This window comes from Erythranthe guttata, chromosome 13, assembly GCF_056151865.1.
Source record: "Erythranthe guttata isolate IM_541 chromosome 13, IM_541, whole genome shotgun sequence".
NCBI lineage: Eukaryota > Viridiplantae > Streptophyta > Magnoliopsida > Lamiales > Phrymaceae > Erythranthe > Erythranthe guttata.
Window position 1 is genome coordinate 13,040,875 of NC_142545.1, and position 14,880 is coordinate 13,055,754.

General features: G+C 34.0%; 3 protein-coding genes and 2 non-coding genes across 5 annotated transcripts; 4 read left to right on the top strand and 1 right to left on the bottom strand.

Annotated features, from left to right (window-relative positions):
- The first annotated feature begins 1,085 nt into the window (after nucleotides 1–1,085).
- Nucleotides 1,086–1,157, top strand: TRNAT-CGU (transfer RNA threonine (anticodon CGU)). The gene has a single exon. It is a non-coding gene; the product is annotated as a tRNA-Thr (tRNA).
- A 112-nt stretch (nucleotides 1,158–1,269) lies between these two features.
- On the top strand, nucleotides 1,270–1,341 carry TRNAT-CGU (transfer RNA threonine (anticodon CGU)). Its single transcript has one exon. It is a non-coding gene; the product is annotated as a tRNA-Thr (tRNA).
- Nucleotides 1,342–1,362: 21 nt separating this feature from the next.
- Nucleotides 1,363–4,092, bottom strand: LOC105957125 (solanesyl diphosphate synthase 1, chloroplastic). Its single transcript, XM_088812060.1, has 6 exons — nucleotides 3,695–4,092; nucleotides 3,320–3,447; nucleotides 2,604–2,731; nucleotides 2,390–2,493; nucleotides 2,165–2,292; nucleotides 1,363–2,078 (listed from the first exon to the last, which is right to left on the bottom strand). The coding sequence occupies exons 1-6, from the start codon at nucleotides 3,897–3,899 to the stop codon at nucleotides 1,530–1,532; spliced, it is 1,242 nt and encodes a 413-aa protein (XP_088668186.1). The 5' UTR covers nucleotides 3,900–4,092; the 3' UTR covers nucleotides 1,363–1,529.
- Nucleotides 4,093–6,672: 2,580 nt separating this feature from the next.
- On the top strand, nucleotides 6,673–7,956 carry LOC148765956 (uncharacterized). Its single transcript, XM_088812444.1, has 4 exons — nucleotides 6,673–6,699; nucleotides 7,129–7,411; nucleotides 7,480–7,762; nucleotides 7,851–7,956. The coding sequence occupies exons 1-4, from the start codon at nucleotides 6,673–6,675 to the stop codon at nucleotides 7,954–7,956; spliced, it is 699 nt and encodes a 232-aa protein (XP_088668570.1).
- A 751-nt stretch (nucleotides 7,957–8,707) lies between these two features.
- On the top strand, nucleotides 8,708–9,835 carry LOC148765957 (uncharacterized). The gene has a single exon (XM_088812445.1). It carries the CDS (start codon nucleotides 8,708–8,710, stop codon nucleotides 9,833–9,835), a length of 1,128 nt encoding a protein of 375 aa, XP_088668571.1.
- Nucleotides 9,836–14,880: the final 5,045 nt, after the last annotated feature.

The following is a 14,880-nucleotide window of genomic DNA, read 5'->3' on the forward strand; positions in this document are numbered from 1 at the left end:
AATTCATTTTTATAGATTATATTTTGATAAGAAGGTGGAGATGTAAACAGAAATTTAATGGATACATTACTTGAAATCCAATTCAACTCTTGTAGTACAATATATTATATATTTTCAATTTTATTTTTTGATCGAGTTATGTCTCACAAGATTTTTAGATTGTTGGAATAAAAATAGTCTAAAACCTCATATATGAAAGGAAAACAAAAACCCTAATCAAATTACTATATAAAATAAGTTGCAATATATTAGAGACTCGGATTTATTATAAAAAAAAAAACTCTATTTTAGAATTCTTTTTAGAAACTCTAATATTCTAACGGGTCGCTCTACATGGATCTCCAAAAGGTCTTAACATAAATATTTTTGTTGGGAAAAGAAAAAGTGAGTATTGACACCGAAATTTTGAGATAAATTATTAATTAATAACCAAAATAAATTAATTATTAATTAGGTCTCAAATTAAAGTTCATAGCACATTTGGCATTTAAAATATCTTGTTCATACTACAAAACAAGAAGCATTAATTTGTGCCAAAAAATCCTTGTCCGTACTTATAAAAGGAGAACTTATGGGCATGCAATAGTCGGACTCACACATAGACGAATATCGAGCTCTCAAGCTCAAGTCTCGAGCCTCCGTCGCAAATTCATAACATATATAAATTCAAAGTGTTTATACTTCAAGAATAAACTTTTAGGCCCTTGAATCGATTTAGGAGAGAGGAATCAGGGGAATTCCGGAGATTGTAATCCACTTTCATTTTGATTAATAAATTTATGTGTTCCATATTTTCCGGTCTCGTATATATATTTTGCAGATAAGAAAAATTGCGGTTAACAATGACAATTCTCGATCTCTCTCAATTCTAAAATTTAAATTAATGTCCTTTCGTTGATTCCTCCTAGATTTTTTATCCTCGAGATTTCATTTCAAATGTCGCCATTTGATTATTCACCAGGTACGAGGATCCCCTCTAAGAATTATAGTTGTTGGATTGAAGTTGTGACTTTCTTAATGTAGGCTGTTTCTGTACTCCACACTAACGATTAAACTTAACTACAATTAAAATTTGTCATCAAATTGCCTCCGTAGCATAGTGGTATTGCGTTCGCTTCGTAAGCGAAAGGCCGCGAGTTCGATCCTCGCCGGGGGCTATGCTATTTATTTATTATATATGTATTAAAACATATTAATATTTTTGTGTTATATTTTTGTATACATGAGCGCAACAGCCTTTATATTATTGCATCCGCAGCAATTATCGACGCCTCCGTAGCATAGTGGTATTGCGTTCGCTTCGTAAGCGAAAGGCCGCGAGTTCGATCCTCGCCGGGGGCTATTTATTTTTGAAATATAATCTTTTGACAAATATAGTTTTTTTATTAGCAAGAATCACAATCAACTACATTGTTATTATTACTTGTTACAATTGACACCCATTATTCCCTCTTTTGGCCATTTGATCCAACAAATAACCACAATAATCAGAAAGTGTAAATTCATAACAGTAACTAAAACATTTTTGCTCACTCAATTCTTTCCAAGTTATAGCTCACCATTTGCTCAAGCACCAATCTAAAAGAACTAATCGGCAAGCACCGCAAATTCTCGAACGCTCGATCCGCTTTCTCCCTCGCAAGCTCCCTCGCCCTTTCGATCCCTCCACATTTCACGACAATACCAACCGCCTTCTCGAGTGAACCGCTCTCGCAAAACTCCGACTCAATTATGCCCCTCAATTCCGGTTCTCCCTCCAGTGCAAATATCACCGGTGCCGTCAAATTCCCCTTCGCCAGGTCACTGCCCGAGGGCTTCCCCAGCTGCAGGGGCGTTTGCGTAAAATCCAATATATCGTCCACTATTTGAAACGACAGCCCCAAATTGTAACCGTACTGATTCATTTGCTCGATGATGTCACTGTGGACCCCGCTGAATATGGCGGCGCCTTTTGTGCTGGCGGCGATTAGTGAGGCTGTTTTGTAGTAGCTCTTTGTTAAGTACTCCTCCAGGTTTACGTCGCAGTCGAAAAGAGACGAGGCTTGCTTTATTTCACCGCTAGCGAAATCTTTAATCACCTGCCGAATAAATTAACACGTTTATATCGATATGTTTTAAAATCGATTTGGTGTATGTATACGTGTTTATATGTACGTAAACGTACCTGACTGATGAGCTTTATGACTTGGATATTTTCGAGATTCGCCATGTACCATGATGACTGTGCGAACATGAAATCCCCGGCCAGTACCGCGACTCTCGTGCCGTATAATTGGTGGACGGTTTCCTTTCCTGATCGAAATTATACACCCGAATTTAATTTAATTTGAAAAAAAAATTAATCAAATTTTCTTGGTAATTAGTGTTGGAAATGGTAAATAAAATATACCTCTCCTCGTGTCGCTTTCATCTAATACATCGTCGTGTATCAAACTTGCGGTGTGGATCATTTCGATGATCTCAGCCAATCTTCTATGTTCTTGAGTCAGTTCCCTGATTAATCGAGAAGTCGATACATTAATAAAAACACAATTTCTTTTTTGATCGAAACAAGCTACAAAAACCGAGTATCATAAGTATATATATATATATTGAATGCTCACTTCAAACCAGAAATCTCTGCGGTGGCTCTCGACACTAGAAAAACTAGAGCAGGTCTCATTCTTTTGCCGCCAGCTCCAAATATTTGCTCTGCTGCTGACATTAGAACCGGATTTTCTGACCCAACAATCTGCCAATGAATTTCTTCTTTTATTAGAAAATTAGTGACATACATTTTTCTTACGCCATCGCATAGGGATGGAAATTGGAACCGAATTTTCGATTTCCACCGATTCCACTCCGAAATTTTCCGATTTTGGAGCATTTTTTTCATTCTGATTTCCATTTTTTCCGAAATTATTTGGAATGGAATTGGAATATGTATGAGATTCCGATTCACGTTCCGATATTAAGTTCAGAAAATAATTTCAAAAATTCTAATTTTCTTCCTAATATTACACTTCAAATATTAATAATCAATATTATTATGTATTTTATATTTCAGGTACAAAAAAATTGGAAATCAGAACAAGTTTATTCGTTCCAATTTCTGAATTTCCGATTTCCGATAATTTTTTTGGAACAGAATTTTAATTAGTTTCACTTCCGAAAAAAATGTTTTTTTTTTTGTTTTGAAAAGGGCTAATTACGATCTGATCCGCCCGATTTACACCCCCTAAAGGCATAAATCATTGCGCAATCCTTCATTTTATTCGTCAGAAACAGTAGCAACAACTATAACAAAATGTATCGATCGATCAAGAAAATATATACTCACAGATAGTAGATTCTTGTTAAGTGTTAGGAGATCATCTGCAACCACATCAAACATATCTGATAAGTTATTAGTGCTTTTCGAGTCTTTTGTACTCAAATCCAGCTCCGACGGAGGACCAGCTCCAACACCTATTATATACCACCACAACATAGACTATAATATCAAAACCTAGCTCAATGTACAAAACCTTAACCGCGGTTGTTTGAACTTTTATCGAGCTTCCGAAGTTCTATTTGAGCTCAATTTGATAAGTAAGACGAAAAAAGGTTATTGAACAAAACGAGCTTTTAACAAGTATCGAGTAGTTTGGTTTAGAGTGTAAGAATTAGATCGTAAAAACATTTTGAAAAAAGAGAGAGAGAGAGAGTAGTTTACCATTGAGGAAAGCTTCCGGGGACTTTGTCGGAAAGACGCAGCACCGGTTTATTCCCGGCCGGTAAGACGACAACTTCGGAAATCTGTTTGCAAAATGTCTTACGGAGAAGCGATCAAAAGAAGACGCATTGGAAGAGTACTCCCACTTTGTTCGTCCGACATCAATATTATTAATACTACATTTCATCGACATAGTCATCACCATCAAATTTGAAAGTTTAGAAAGAACAAACAAAAAAAAATTGAACAAGTGAATTTCCTTTTTGTGGTTTTTCTTTTTTTTAGACCAAGATTTGTGTAAAAGGGCCGACCGACAATCAAAACGGATCGAGTGCAATCATGTAACAGGGTGCTACTGTAGGCTCTACTTTGCAACGAATTTAAGTCAGCTGTTTGTGAAGCAGCGGTTGACCAATTGGTGATCGTTTATAGAGATTTGTGTCTGTATTTAAAATAATACTCTAATAAATAAAGACCAGTGTTTGGGTGTTATTTAATTTATAGTTAAATAAGGAAGATATTGCACCTTGGAATTTGGATTATGAATGACTAATGAAAAATGTATTGGAATGTGAATTTAAAAATATATATATATATATATATATATTATTTTTTTAATGAAGTAAACCGCAGCCAACAATATAGATGCACTGAGTTGTACATAATTTGTGTTATTCTTATCAAATATGAATATTAATGGATTACAATGATTTTTTATATTTTTTAGGCAAATAACATTAAATCACTTGAACTTTTTAAGTTATTGCGGATCACTCTTTGGATATTTTTTTTTTTTTTTGCACGAGTTCATATGTACTCAATTAATTGTGTTATTGTCCTTTTTTGCTTGTTTCTGTCGAAATGACCGGTTCTGAACTCATGCATGTTGCCCATGCGAAATCCAATGCTATTGTTGTCCTTTCCATTTAAGAAACCCTAAATCCTTCAATTTCCCTCCATTTCTCTATTATCTCCATTATTTTTTGACCACGTTTTTCTTCCCTCGTAGCTAATGAGTTTTGTAGTCCAATTATTGATGACGAAAGGTGGAGTTTTTTTAATTCTAGGGTAGTTGGAAAGGCAGCCAAGATTTTGACCAAACCTCCACTAGAGATGTTAGGTGTTACATTTATTGTTTCTGATTTTAATAATAATAATAATAATAATAATTAATACTCTAATAATAATGTGAGATCCAAGAACATGTTGTGGAGTTTAAATATTTGACAAGTGGGACGTTCAATCCACGGTGGAAAGACAAATTTTGATCCAATGTATAAGAAATAAAACATTAAATCGACACTTTGCACCCTCGAATTAGATGTCATTAAAATTTTGCACCTTTATATTGTGTCTGAAGCTACATTGTTTTTTTTAGGGTAGTTCAACATATATAATAACATCTATTTTGTTACGATAATTCAACCAATTGATTAGATTTTGCGGTTTTCATATGATTTCACCATCTAATGATTAGTCCGCAATTTAAACAACAATATTGATAATAATAATAAACTCATAAACTAATATATAAACTAATAATTATTAATTTATAAATAATTTAATAATTCACTATATTAATAAGATTATATTAGTTCCAACCGGACCACTTTTTTTTTTTTTTTTTTGAGGATCCCAACCGGACCACTTTATATAGGCAACAAAAATGAAATGTAAAGTAGACCAAACTGGTCCAAAATTCATGCATTTTGTGCATGCACACGTGCACTCATACAATGAATAATGCAATTCGGATTTTTGCGCATTGTGCCAAGAACAGTAGTTTCGCCCAATGTTTTCAAAACCGGCCGGACCGGCCGGTCCGACCGGTTTAGCCGGGAACCGGGGGCAACTCCGGTCCGGTCCAACACCCAAACCCGGAAATGGCAAAAACCCGGGTCACTTGCTTAGAAACCGGAAAATCCGTAGTTCAACCGCTAAGAACCGGTCAAAAAAACCGGTTTGCAGAAAAATAAAAAATATTTAAAAAGTCGTGCTACTTCGCTGAGTTTTTTGGAGGAGTTTGCCAGGGAGATTGACAGCGTGGCTACGTACATCATGGTGGAGGTTTAAAGAAGGAGAATAGTAAAAAATAAATCAGAGGAATATTTTTTAATTGATGATGATGAACAAACAAGAAAGCAGAGTGGAGAGGGGTGAGTGAGACGGCTGTAACCTGTATATTAGGGTTTGGGTGTGTCTACTGTTTACTAGTGTATATACAAGTTTTTTTTTTTTTAGTAAAAAAAAAAAAAGAAGTGTATTACTATTGCATAGTAACTGAAATTTAGTTATTTATTTTTGGCTGGGAATTTGTGGATGTCTTTTATTTGACTAAAATTTATGTCTACTAAAGTTATTTTGATATTGTTAATTTATAAAATGTAAAATTTTAATTTTATTCTAAGTTATTATTGTTGATTAATGAATCGAATTAAAGTATTTAGATTTATATTTAATGATGAGTACATTCTTTGAATATATATTTATTTAACTTTAATTTATTTTTAATTATATAATAATAAAAAAATAAAAAAAATACAAAAACCCGGTTGAACCGGTCCTAGTAATAAATAATATGTATGTATGTATGTGTTTGTGTGTGTGTCTATATATATATATATATATATATATATATATATATATATATATATATATATATATATATATATCAGTTTTTTTAATTAAGCAGTAAATAGTAATGCCATGTTGCTGCTGCTGCGAAGAAATGGTTGTTAATTGTTTTAGATTGCATTATCTCTACTTTTGACAGCCTGGACTGGGATAGGCGCTGCTGCCACTGAAAAGGGGTTTACTATTCATAGTGCGGTTTTTTCCAGCAGCTACAGTGCGAAATAATTCATTTGTCAAAAAACACTTTAACCTTTTACAAAATCCTCTCAACCTCCAAATATTTCGACTTTTGTAGATCGTGATTTGTTTTCGTAGAAATCAGTTAAAACCCAACGATTATCAAGATGGCCAACATCGATCCCGTAAATGAGGTAAAAAAATACATTTTAGTGTGATTTTTTTCGATTTTCAGTCGTTTCGTGTAGAATATCACGAAATTATTCAAGTCGTTTCGTGGTGTTTTGCACGAAATTAACACCATATTCATGTTTTCCAGTCATTCCGTATACAATTCTACGAAATTATACCTCTTATTTCGTGTAAAATCACACGAAACAGCAGTAAACTGTTTTGTTATTCATTTCGTGCATTACTACACGAAATGTATACATTAATTTCGTGTACTTTTACACGAAATACCTAGTAATTATTATTATTCTTTTTTTTTTTGCAAGTATTTAACTTTTTTTTTTATTTACGCAGCCATATGAAGACAATTTGTATTTTGATCCCTCGGTTTTGGATCAAAATGAATATGAAGATTTCTCTCACTTCTTCCAAGTTGATATTGTGTTCGATAGTGGGAAGAATTAATCAAATGGGCCAAAGCAACTGCAGTTAGTCATTGTCACCGTTTGATTTGTCAGTCTAGAAGGGAGAATGCACAGTACTTGACGTGTGACAAATACGGACATGGCCGACAAACAAATATCAATGTGGAAGATCCTAGAAACACTGGAACAAAAAAATGTGGTTGTCCGTTCAAATTGATTGGCAAAAAGTCAAGGTTTGATGAATTATGGCGGTTGACTGTCAGCGATGGCAGGCATACTCATCGTCTGGTTTTGTTTCCTCACGGACAAGGTACGACTAGTCGTATAATTCCACAACAGAAAGCAAGAATTAAAGAATTGCGAAATTCTCACGTGAAGCCATCATGGATAGATTGAAGAAAGATGATCCGACGATACAAACCTCTATGAAGCATGTTTACAATGAGTTGGTCAAGATTAAATCTGATGAAATGGAGGGCATGACTGTTATTCAGTTTATGATGCATAACTTTCAACAAGGCGAGTATCGATATTGGCATCGCGTCGATAGTGAAACGAGCAACGCGATTACATATATTATGTTTGCATGTCCCGAATCTATTAAGTTACTACGGCTGTTCCCGTATGTTATACTGATGGACTGCACATACAAAACCAATAAGTAAGTAAAAATTACGATTGTTTAAAATATGATTATTGTGTTTTAATGTATTGTATTGTTTAAATATGTAAAAACAACATTGTTGTAGGTATGCTATGCCTCTTTTGGAAATAATTGGGATAACTCCACTTGGGAGGAATTTTACTATTGATGTTGCATTTATGTCGCATGAGAATGCAGACACCTACGAGTGAACTTTGAATTGTTTGAAAGAGTTGCTAGATGGTGTCGAACCTGATGCGATCTTGACAGACATGGAGTTGGGTCTTTTGAAAGCACTGCCAAATGTCTTCCCATTTTCGTATCATATGTTGTGTATATTCCATATAAACAGAAATGTTGAGGCAAATGCGACGAAATTTATGGGAGGCAACAAAGACCAAGGTCTAATATTTCGACGTGGGTTGTGGGCTAAGCTGGTGAAATCAGAAACCGAAGAAGAGTATCATTACAATGACAATGAAATTGTTGGACGGTATGCAGGGTATCCTAGACTGATACAATATTTGAATGATACGTGGTTGATATACAAGGAGAAGTTTGTTCGAGCCTATACTCGCAATGTGTATCATTTTGGCAACACGAGCACCAACAGGTATTACATGTTTTAGTTATTTAAATGATAAAATATATTATATAAAAATAATATTTATTTTGTAATTTGATTGTCGTTGTATGCTTTGATTGTTGTTGTAATTGGATAGGATGGAGAGTGCTCATTCTTCAGCGAAGGGTTGGTTAAATGCTTCGACCGGAGGTCTGGATAACGTGCAAGGCAAACTTCGGGACCAAGTTTATATCCAAATTAGTCAGATGAAGTGCGATTTTTCATTATCATCCAAGATAAGGAAGCATACTGCAGCATGGCCGTGTTTTCAGGGTTTGATTTGTTATGTTACGCATCTGGCATTAGAGAAATTGGATCAATAGATGGAGTCCCCAGCGATGCAAGATCCGAGTATTTGCACACACTATCTTTGGAATACTCATGGGCTCCCATGCGCGTGCAAAATTGTGCAGAAAATGGAAGATAATGACACGTTCGTCATTTCAGACTTGCATCCATTCTGGAGTACCATGACAGTTGAGCCTTCGGAGCTACCTGAGTATCAAGTAAACCGCGAGGAGATTGTGGATAGACAGATTGATGACCTGAATTGCAATTTGAAGAAGATGAATTACACGAGTAAGATAAATGTCGTGGCCTCATTGCGTGGCATTGTTTATCCGTCTACGCATCTGTCTGAGCCATCATTTGTTAAGACCAAAGGACGACCAAAAATTAACTCGACAAAGAGAGACCCTTCCGGATGGCAGTATCATATTGATGAGGAGACAATTAAGTCGTCTTGTAGTTCCAATGGTCGCCAAACCTCATTTGGTGCAAAGATTCCTAAAGCAAAGGTTGAGAGAAGCACTGATGGAACGCCTCAATCGAAGATGAAAGGTCGTGGTTCTCGTATTCCCACACAAGAATCTGCTGCCCCTACAATACCTGCACATGAAGGAATCGACTTTTATTCTTTCGTGCCCAAATTTATGGTCCGTCTTATTCAAGATTATGTTAACGTGATGGCGGATGGCAACTGTGGGTACCGATGCGTTGCTCAAGCCGTGTACGGGGATCAAGAAAGATGGCCACAAGTGAGAGGGGAGTTGCTTATTGAGTTATACGAGCATGCTAATGTGTACACGGTGATGTTTGGCAGTACCGGGTACGTTGAGGTCATACGCAAGTGTGACTGGACCTCAGGGCCTTGTCCACAAGCTTATTGGATGGACATGAATGAAATGGGATTGGCCATTGCTACCAGATACAGTGCATTAGTGGTACTTTTGACTCAAGTAGGGAGTATGACTTACCTTCCTATGTTTGACAATGGTCACTTATCATGTATGATTGTTGTGACATTGCACAACAATCATTTCATGTTTGTTAATTTGGTCGCGAATAGTCCTCTACCACCAATCCATCCGGCATGGGTACACCATAGAGCTAAAAACCTGAGGCACTTACTCAAAATGTACAAACCCCGACTACTCTTGTACGAACAATTAAAGTCTGGTCGGTAGTTCAATTTGTAGTTGTATTTGAATTCTAGTTCAGTTTGTATTTGTATATGAATTTTAGATCAATTTGTAGTTGTATCTGAAATCTAGTTGAATTTGTATTTGTATTTAAATTCTAGTTCAATTTGTATTTGTATTTGAATTTTTAGGTCAATTTGAGTGTCTGAAATAAATTGGTTAATTAAAAAACAAATCAATTAGTGATTTCGTACTGAATTTCACGAAACATTACATTATATTTCGTGGAAAATCCACGAATTTTAAGGTACTATTTCGTGGAAAACTCCACAAAATATTATGTAGAATTTCGTGGGTGTTGTCACGAAATAGGCGATTTTTTTCAATCCAACAGTTTCGTCCTTCGTGTTCTAAAACAATAAACACTTACATTTCGTGTAGAAATACACGAAATTATTGAGTGGATTTCGTGTAATAATACACGAAATAGCGGGCGAATTTGTTTTTTTTTAGGAAAGTTACAAATGAAATAAATCGCACTGCAAGGCGGTAAAAATTGCACTATGAATAGCATTTTAGATTGCAAAAAGAACCCTATATTTTTTTTCTACTGTTAACAATATTTGTATATTTTTTATTAAAAATAATTCATATGCTACATTTTTTGTTAGTTCATTTTTTACAAAATAGTGAGACTTTAGACCATCAAGGAAATCAAGATGACATCTATATCCTTTTCTTTTTTCTTTTATGTGTACAAAATTAAAAATATACAACTAGGGGCGGACACTAATGGTTTGGGAGCTCGGCGCCTCTGCATAAGGACTCGTTAACTTATTTAAAATACATTTTAAGCTCATACATCTGATAATATGTTTTAGGAGCTAATAAGCTCTTAGATCTTATTTTAAAAATTAAATTTGAAGGCGTTTGGATATGGATATTATAACTTGGTTTAGTGTAATATTATATTTTAAATATTTTGGTAAATGAACAAATAAGATCTTATTTTAAAAAGGTATTCTTTTAAAAACAACTTAAAAGTTCTCTAACAGCTTATTTTTTAAAACAAACGATCTTTCGAAAAAAATTACCAAACATTTTTTCACTAGCTTATAAGCTCTTAAACGTCTTATAAGTTTCTTAATAGGTTGTTTTTTGATGTATATTATAATGTATTTTCTTACCTAATAAATAAAACATTCACTTATTATACCAAAATTTTCAGTTTCAAAAGTGTCGGTAAACGGTAAGGATAATTTTCATCCACCACCTCTAAAGTATAGCCATTTGACGTCATCGGCGCGGCAGTGGCGGAGCCACCCTTTGGTAAGGGTGGGCTCCAACTCACTGTGAAATCTTAATATTTTATACTATATATAGCTTATATATATATAGTTTATTGTATATTTAGTCCATCAAAATAATCTAAATTAGCCCATCCCACCAAAACCCAAAATATATTCATAAAGTTAATGTTATTTTGTATAGTGAAACAATTACTTGGAGACATTTCAAAAGAAAATCACCTCCTTTGTGTGAATGAATCGGGAAAAAAATCGAGGCGCTACCCCCCGAACCCCAGTAAATTCTAAGCGCACCGTGATTGAGATTTCTGACTCCGCCACTGGGCGGCAGACTTACACTTTTTCACTACGGGGCGATTATTTTGTAAGAAAATGTAACTAAAGGTAAGTTCAAAAATTGGGATTCTATCGCAGTTCCTTAATTTGAAAAAAAAAAAAAAAAGTTCCTTAAAAGTTATCAAAATAAGTAAATACTTTTATTGTTTGATTAAGGTAGTATGACGAATGGGAAAAAATAAATAAATTTGTATAAAAGTATGAAGAATATTTTTTTTGGGTGGTGATTCGGACTAAGATTTGTCCCAATTGGCCCAACGATCTAGAAGCCCATTAACGAATGTCTGTTCAGGGTACGCCAGAGTACAAGGCTCATAAAGAGAGACGAAGAGGGAGGCGTCCTCTCGCGATCTCTGGATCGCAGCAAGAACGGGAGCTGACAGGGTTTCTCGAGCGTATGAGTGGCGCTCGAGAGAAAACTAAGGCGGTCTCATTGTAGGTACTAAAGGCTGGAACAAGTATGGAAGGGCGACGTTAATGGCACTAACAAACACCCATTATGCCTTCAGCGGCGCATTAAATCCCCTGACAATGGCATTTAATGTACGAATGAACGGCCGCAGCTAAAAAACTGAGAAAGCATGAATGAGACCCCCTATCAAATCTACAGAGAGGAGTCTTGACTATTTGAAAAATTATCATGATCCGAGCCACCCAGAAAAAGCAAGATAAGAACACTGGGAAATAGCAAAAGAGACCTCCCACCGGGATTCATGGGCTCCGGGTGAAGCGAGTTGTAGACACTATAAAATGAGGCACACACTGGCCAAAACAGAGAGTTTTTCATACACACATACTTATCATTCTCTACACATATAATATGAAGAATCCTCTTTAAGAATCACATTTGTTTGTTTGAGTTATTCACGGAGTAACGTAATAATATTACTGTCTATTATTGTAATATTACTGTGGTTGATGGTAATATTACTGTTGTTATAGTAATATTACCGTCACTCACAATAATATTAATTCTTTTAGCTTTTTATTATGTTTACATTTGTTGAACGGTCAACATAGTAATATTACTCTATTACACAATAATAATGAGTTTTGTTGTGTTAATATTACTGTGCTAGAGATTAATATAGTAATATTACTGTGTTAAACTGTAGTTTAGTTAATTTTACTGTGTTTAACAGTAATATAGTTAATATTACTGTCAATCACAGCAATATTGTTGTTTAAACGAAAAAAAAGATACAGAAAGAAAGAAAAGAAGAAAAAAAAAATCAAAAAAGTCAACGCCGGAATCCGGCGGGAATAAAGCAATTTTGAAAAAAAAGGGTCAAAATTGAATAATTTGTGAAATTTGGGGTCAAATTGAGGTTAAATTAAGTTAAGGATGAAATTGGAGCATATTAAAGTATGAGGGGTTATTTTAGTCCTTTACAAAAATCTGGAACATGTGTGGACTTATTGGTAAAGGAGTTTTTTGTCTGGATCTCTTTATTAATAAGTACCTATTGATGGGCTTATTTGTAATGGCCCCTTAAAATATTATTAGAGTTGTAAAATACAATAAAAATATTATCGATTTAAAAAAAATACAATTGGATATGAACAATATTAAAAGAAGAAAAAAATAGTCATTATAAGATGTAAAAGTGTTGGTATTACGAGGAATTATCATATATTATTGTATTTGTACTTCAAATTTAATATTTTAGCATAATTTTTAATTTTATTCTGAAAATATATATTTTTTCTTAAAATCGTACAAATCGTAAAAATCGTACAAATCGAATCGTAAATCGTACTAATCGAAGGTAAATCGTACGATTTTTTAAGTTTACAATTTATTTAACGATTTGAATCGAAAATGATTCAAATCGAATCGAATCGTACGATTCAAATCGTAAATCGTACGATTTTGATAACCATGGATAGCATAACCAGATGCAAACACATTAACTCGTGTTGTAAACATCATTCGACTCCCAATCGTTGACACTCTTCAACCAATTATAGATGTTTGTTGGAATGTGCAACACCGAATAGATCGATACAGATCAATCTGTGATAGGCATAAACTGTTAAATCCGTTTTTCTCCTTCTATAAAGAATTAATATGAACCTCAATCGTCCAGACGCCTTTGTTCATGAACCGGAAGTTGTAACACATTTACGGGAAATTAAATCAATGGTGATAACCAATACTCATAAGATGTGCATATACTTTCGAGCAGCAGAAGAATCATATTTTGATGGTTATAGCCTTGCCTCAAATACCAAATGCAAATATATCGAATTTTAAGAAGAAAAAAAACACATAAAAATGACTAAATATCATTAACTATTTTTTTGCATCCATGTATTATGCGAAAGATATCATTTACCTCCTTACTGTATAGAAAACATCAAAACCCCATGCCTTTAGTCTTTTTCCCTAATTCCGTTAGTCAAATCTTTTGGCCGCCTATTGCTAAGAGTTGTTGGCTTTTTTTTTTGACGAAAATACCCCAAAAAATCTTTATATATAGGTTGATTAGTTTTGGCCATTTCTCACCAGATTTTTCGCTTTTTTCAACCATTTTTTTCACTTTATTCAGTCATTTTTTTACTCTTTTCAACATTTTTCTCTTTGGTTTATGCGTACAAAAATTGAAAAGTCGAATCAATAAGTATTGCAGATGATGAATGCAAAACGCACAAAAAAAAATGAAAACCCCTGAAATCTAAAAAAAACCCTAAAATGGTAATAAAATCTATTGAAATAATTGCAAATTAAAAACAAAGCTTTCATATTATAATGGCAAAACCCCTCAAAAAATAAGTTGATAACCCTTAAAATCAAACACTAAAATCGACAACAAACCTTAATTTAAATGAACGCTAAAAATCGTCAACAATCCGCAAAATAAACTTTTAAAAAATAGGAATTATATCATACATAAAGCAGGATAAAAGAGTCATTTCGAGCTCAAATTTAACTCCGTTAAAATTTTGACCGTTGACCGTCAAAAATAGAGGTGTTTAATGTTTTCTATACTGTAGGGGGTGAATGATACATTTCGCATAGTACATAGTACAGGGGTGCAAAATAAAGTTTACCCTTATTAAAACACTAAAGTGACAATTAATATGGAACAAATGAAGTAGTTAGTAACTCACGCGTTAGATGCACGGCTACGGACAAAAAAATCAGATCCGCTAGCTAACCACGAGTATCCATTAAGTTTAAAATTCATTGGGTAAACCTTAGGTTCTGATTGGTTCATGGATTTTAAAATAAGGAAAATGAAAATGCAAAGGAAAAGAAAATTAAGTACTTTTGAAATCCTAATTGTGTTTGGTTCCTAATAAAAATGAAAGCTTTTTTGAGGAAAATCACTTTCTTTAGTTTTGTTTGGTAATTTGAAGTAAACGTTAAAATAAAACTTATTAAATTATTGAACAGTTTTTTTCCGTACAAAAGATGTAACCAAAATTATATTCTCTTCCTTT

Excerpts from the sequence above, each read along its gene's own strand:
- LOC105957125 (XM_088812060.1), bottom strand. The coding sequence starts at position 3,899 with ATGGTGATGACTATGTCGATGAAATGTAGTATTAATAATATTGATGTC. Across the intron at positions 3,448-3,694 it reads CCCGGAAGCTTTCCTCAATG|GTGTTGGAGCTGGTCCTCCG; the intron begins GTAAACTACTCT and ends GGTATATAATAG. Across the intron at positions 2,494-2,603 it reads GCAGAGATTTCTGGTTTGAA|GGAACTGACTCAAGAACATA; the intron begins GTGAGCATTCAA and ends TCGATTAATCAG.
- LOC148765956 (XM_088812444.1), top strand. The coding sequence starts at position 6,673 with ATGGCCAACATCGATCCCGTAAATGAG. Across the intron at positions 6,700-7,128 it reads ACATCGATCCCGTAAATGAG|TGGGAAGAATTAATCAAATG; the intron begins GTAAAAAAATAC and ends TGTGTTCGATAG. Across the intron at positions 7,763-7,850 it reads TGCACATACAAAACCAATAA|GTATGCTATGCCTCTTTTGG; the intron begins GTAAGTAAAAAT and ends ACATTGTTGTAG.
- LOC148765957 (XM_088812445.1), top strand. The coding sequence starts at position 8,708 with ATGCAAGATCCGAGTATTTGCACACACTATCTTTGGAATACTCATGGG.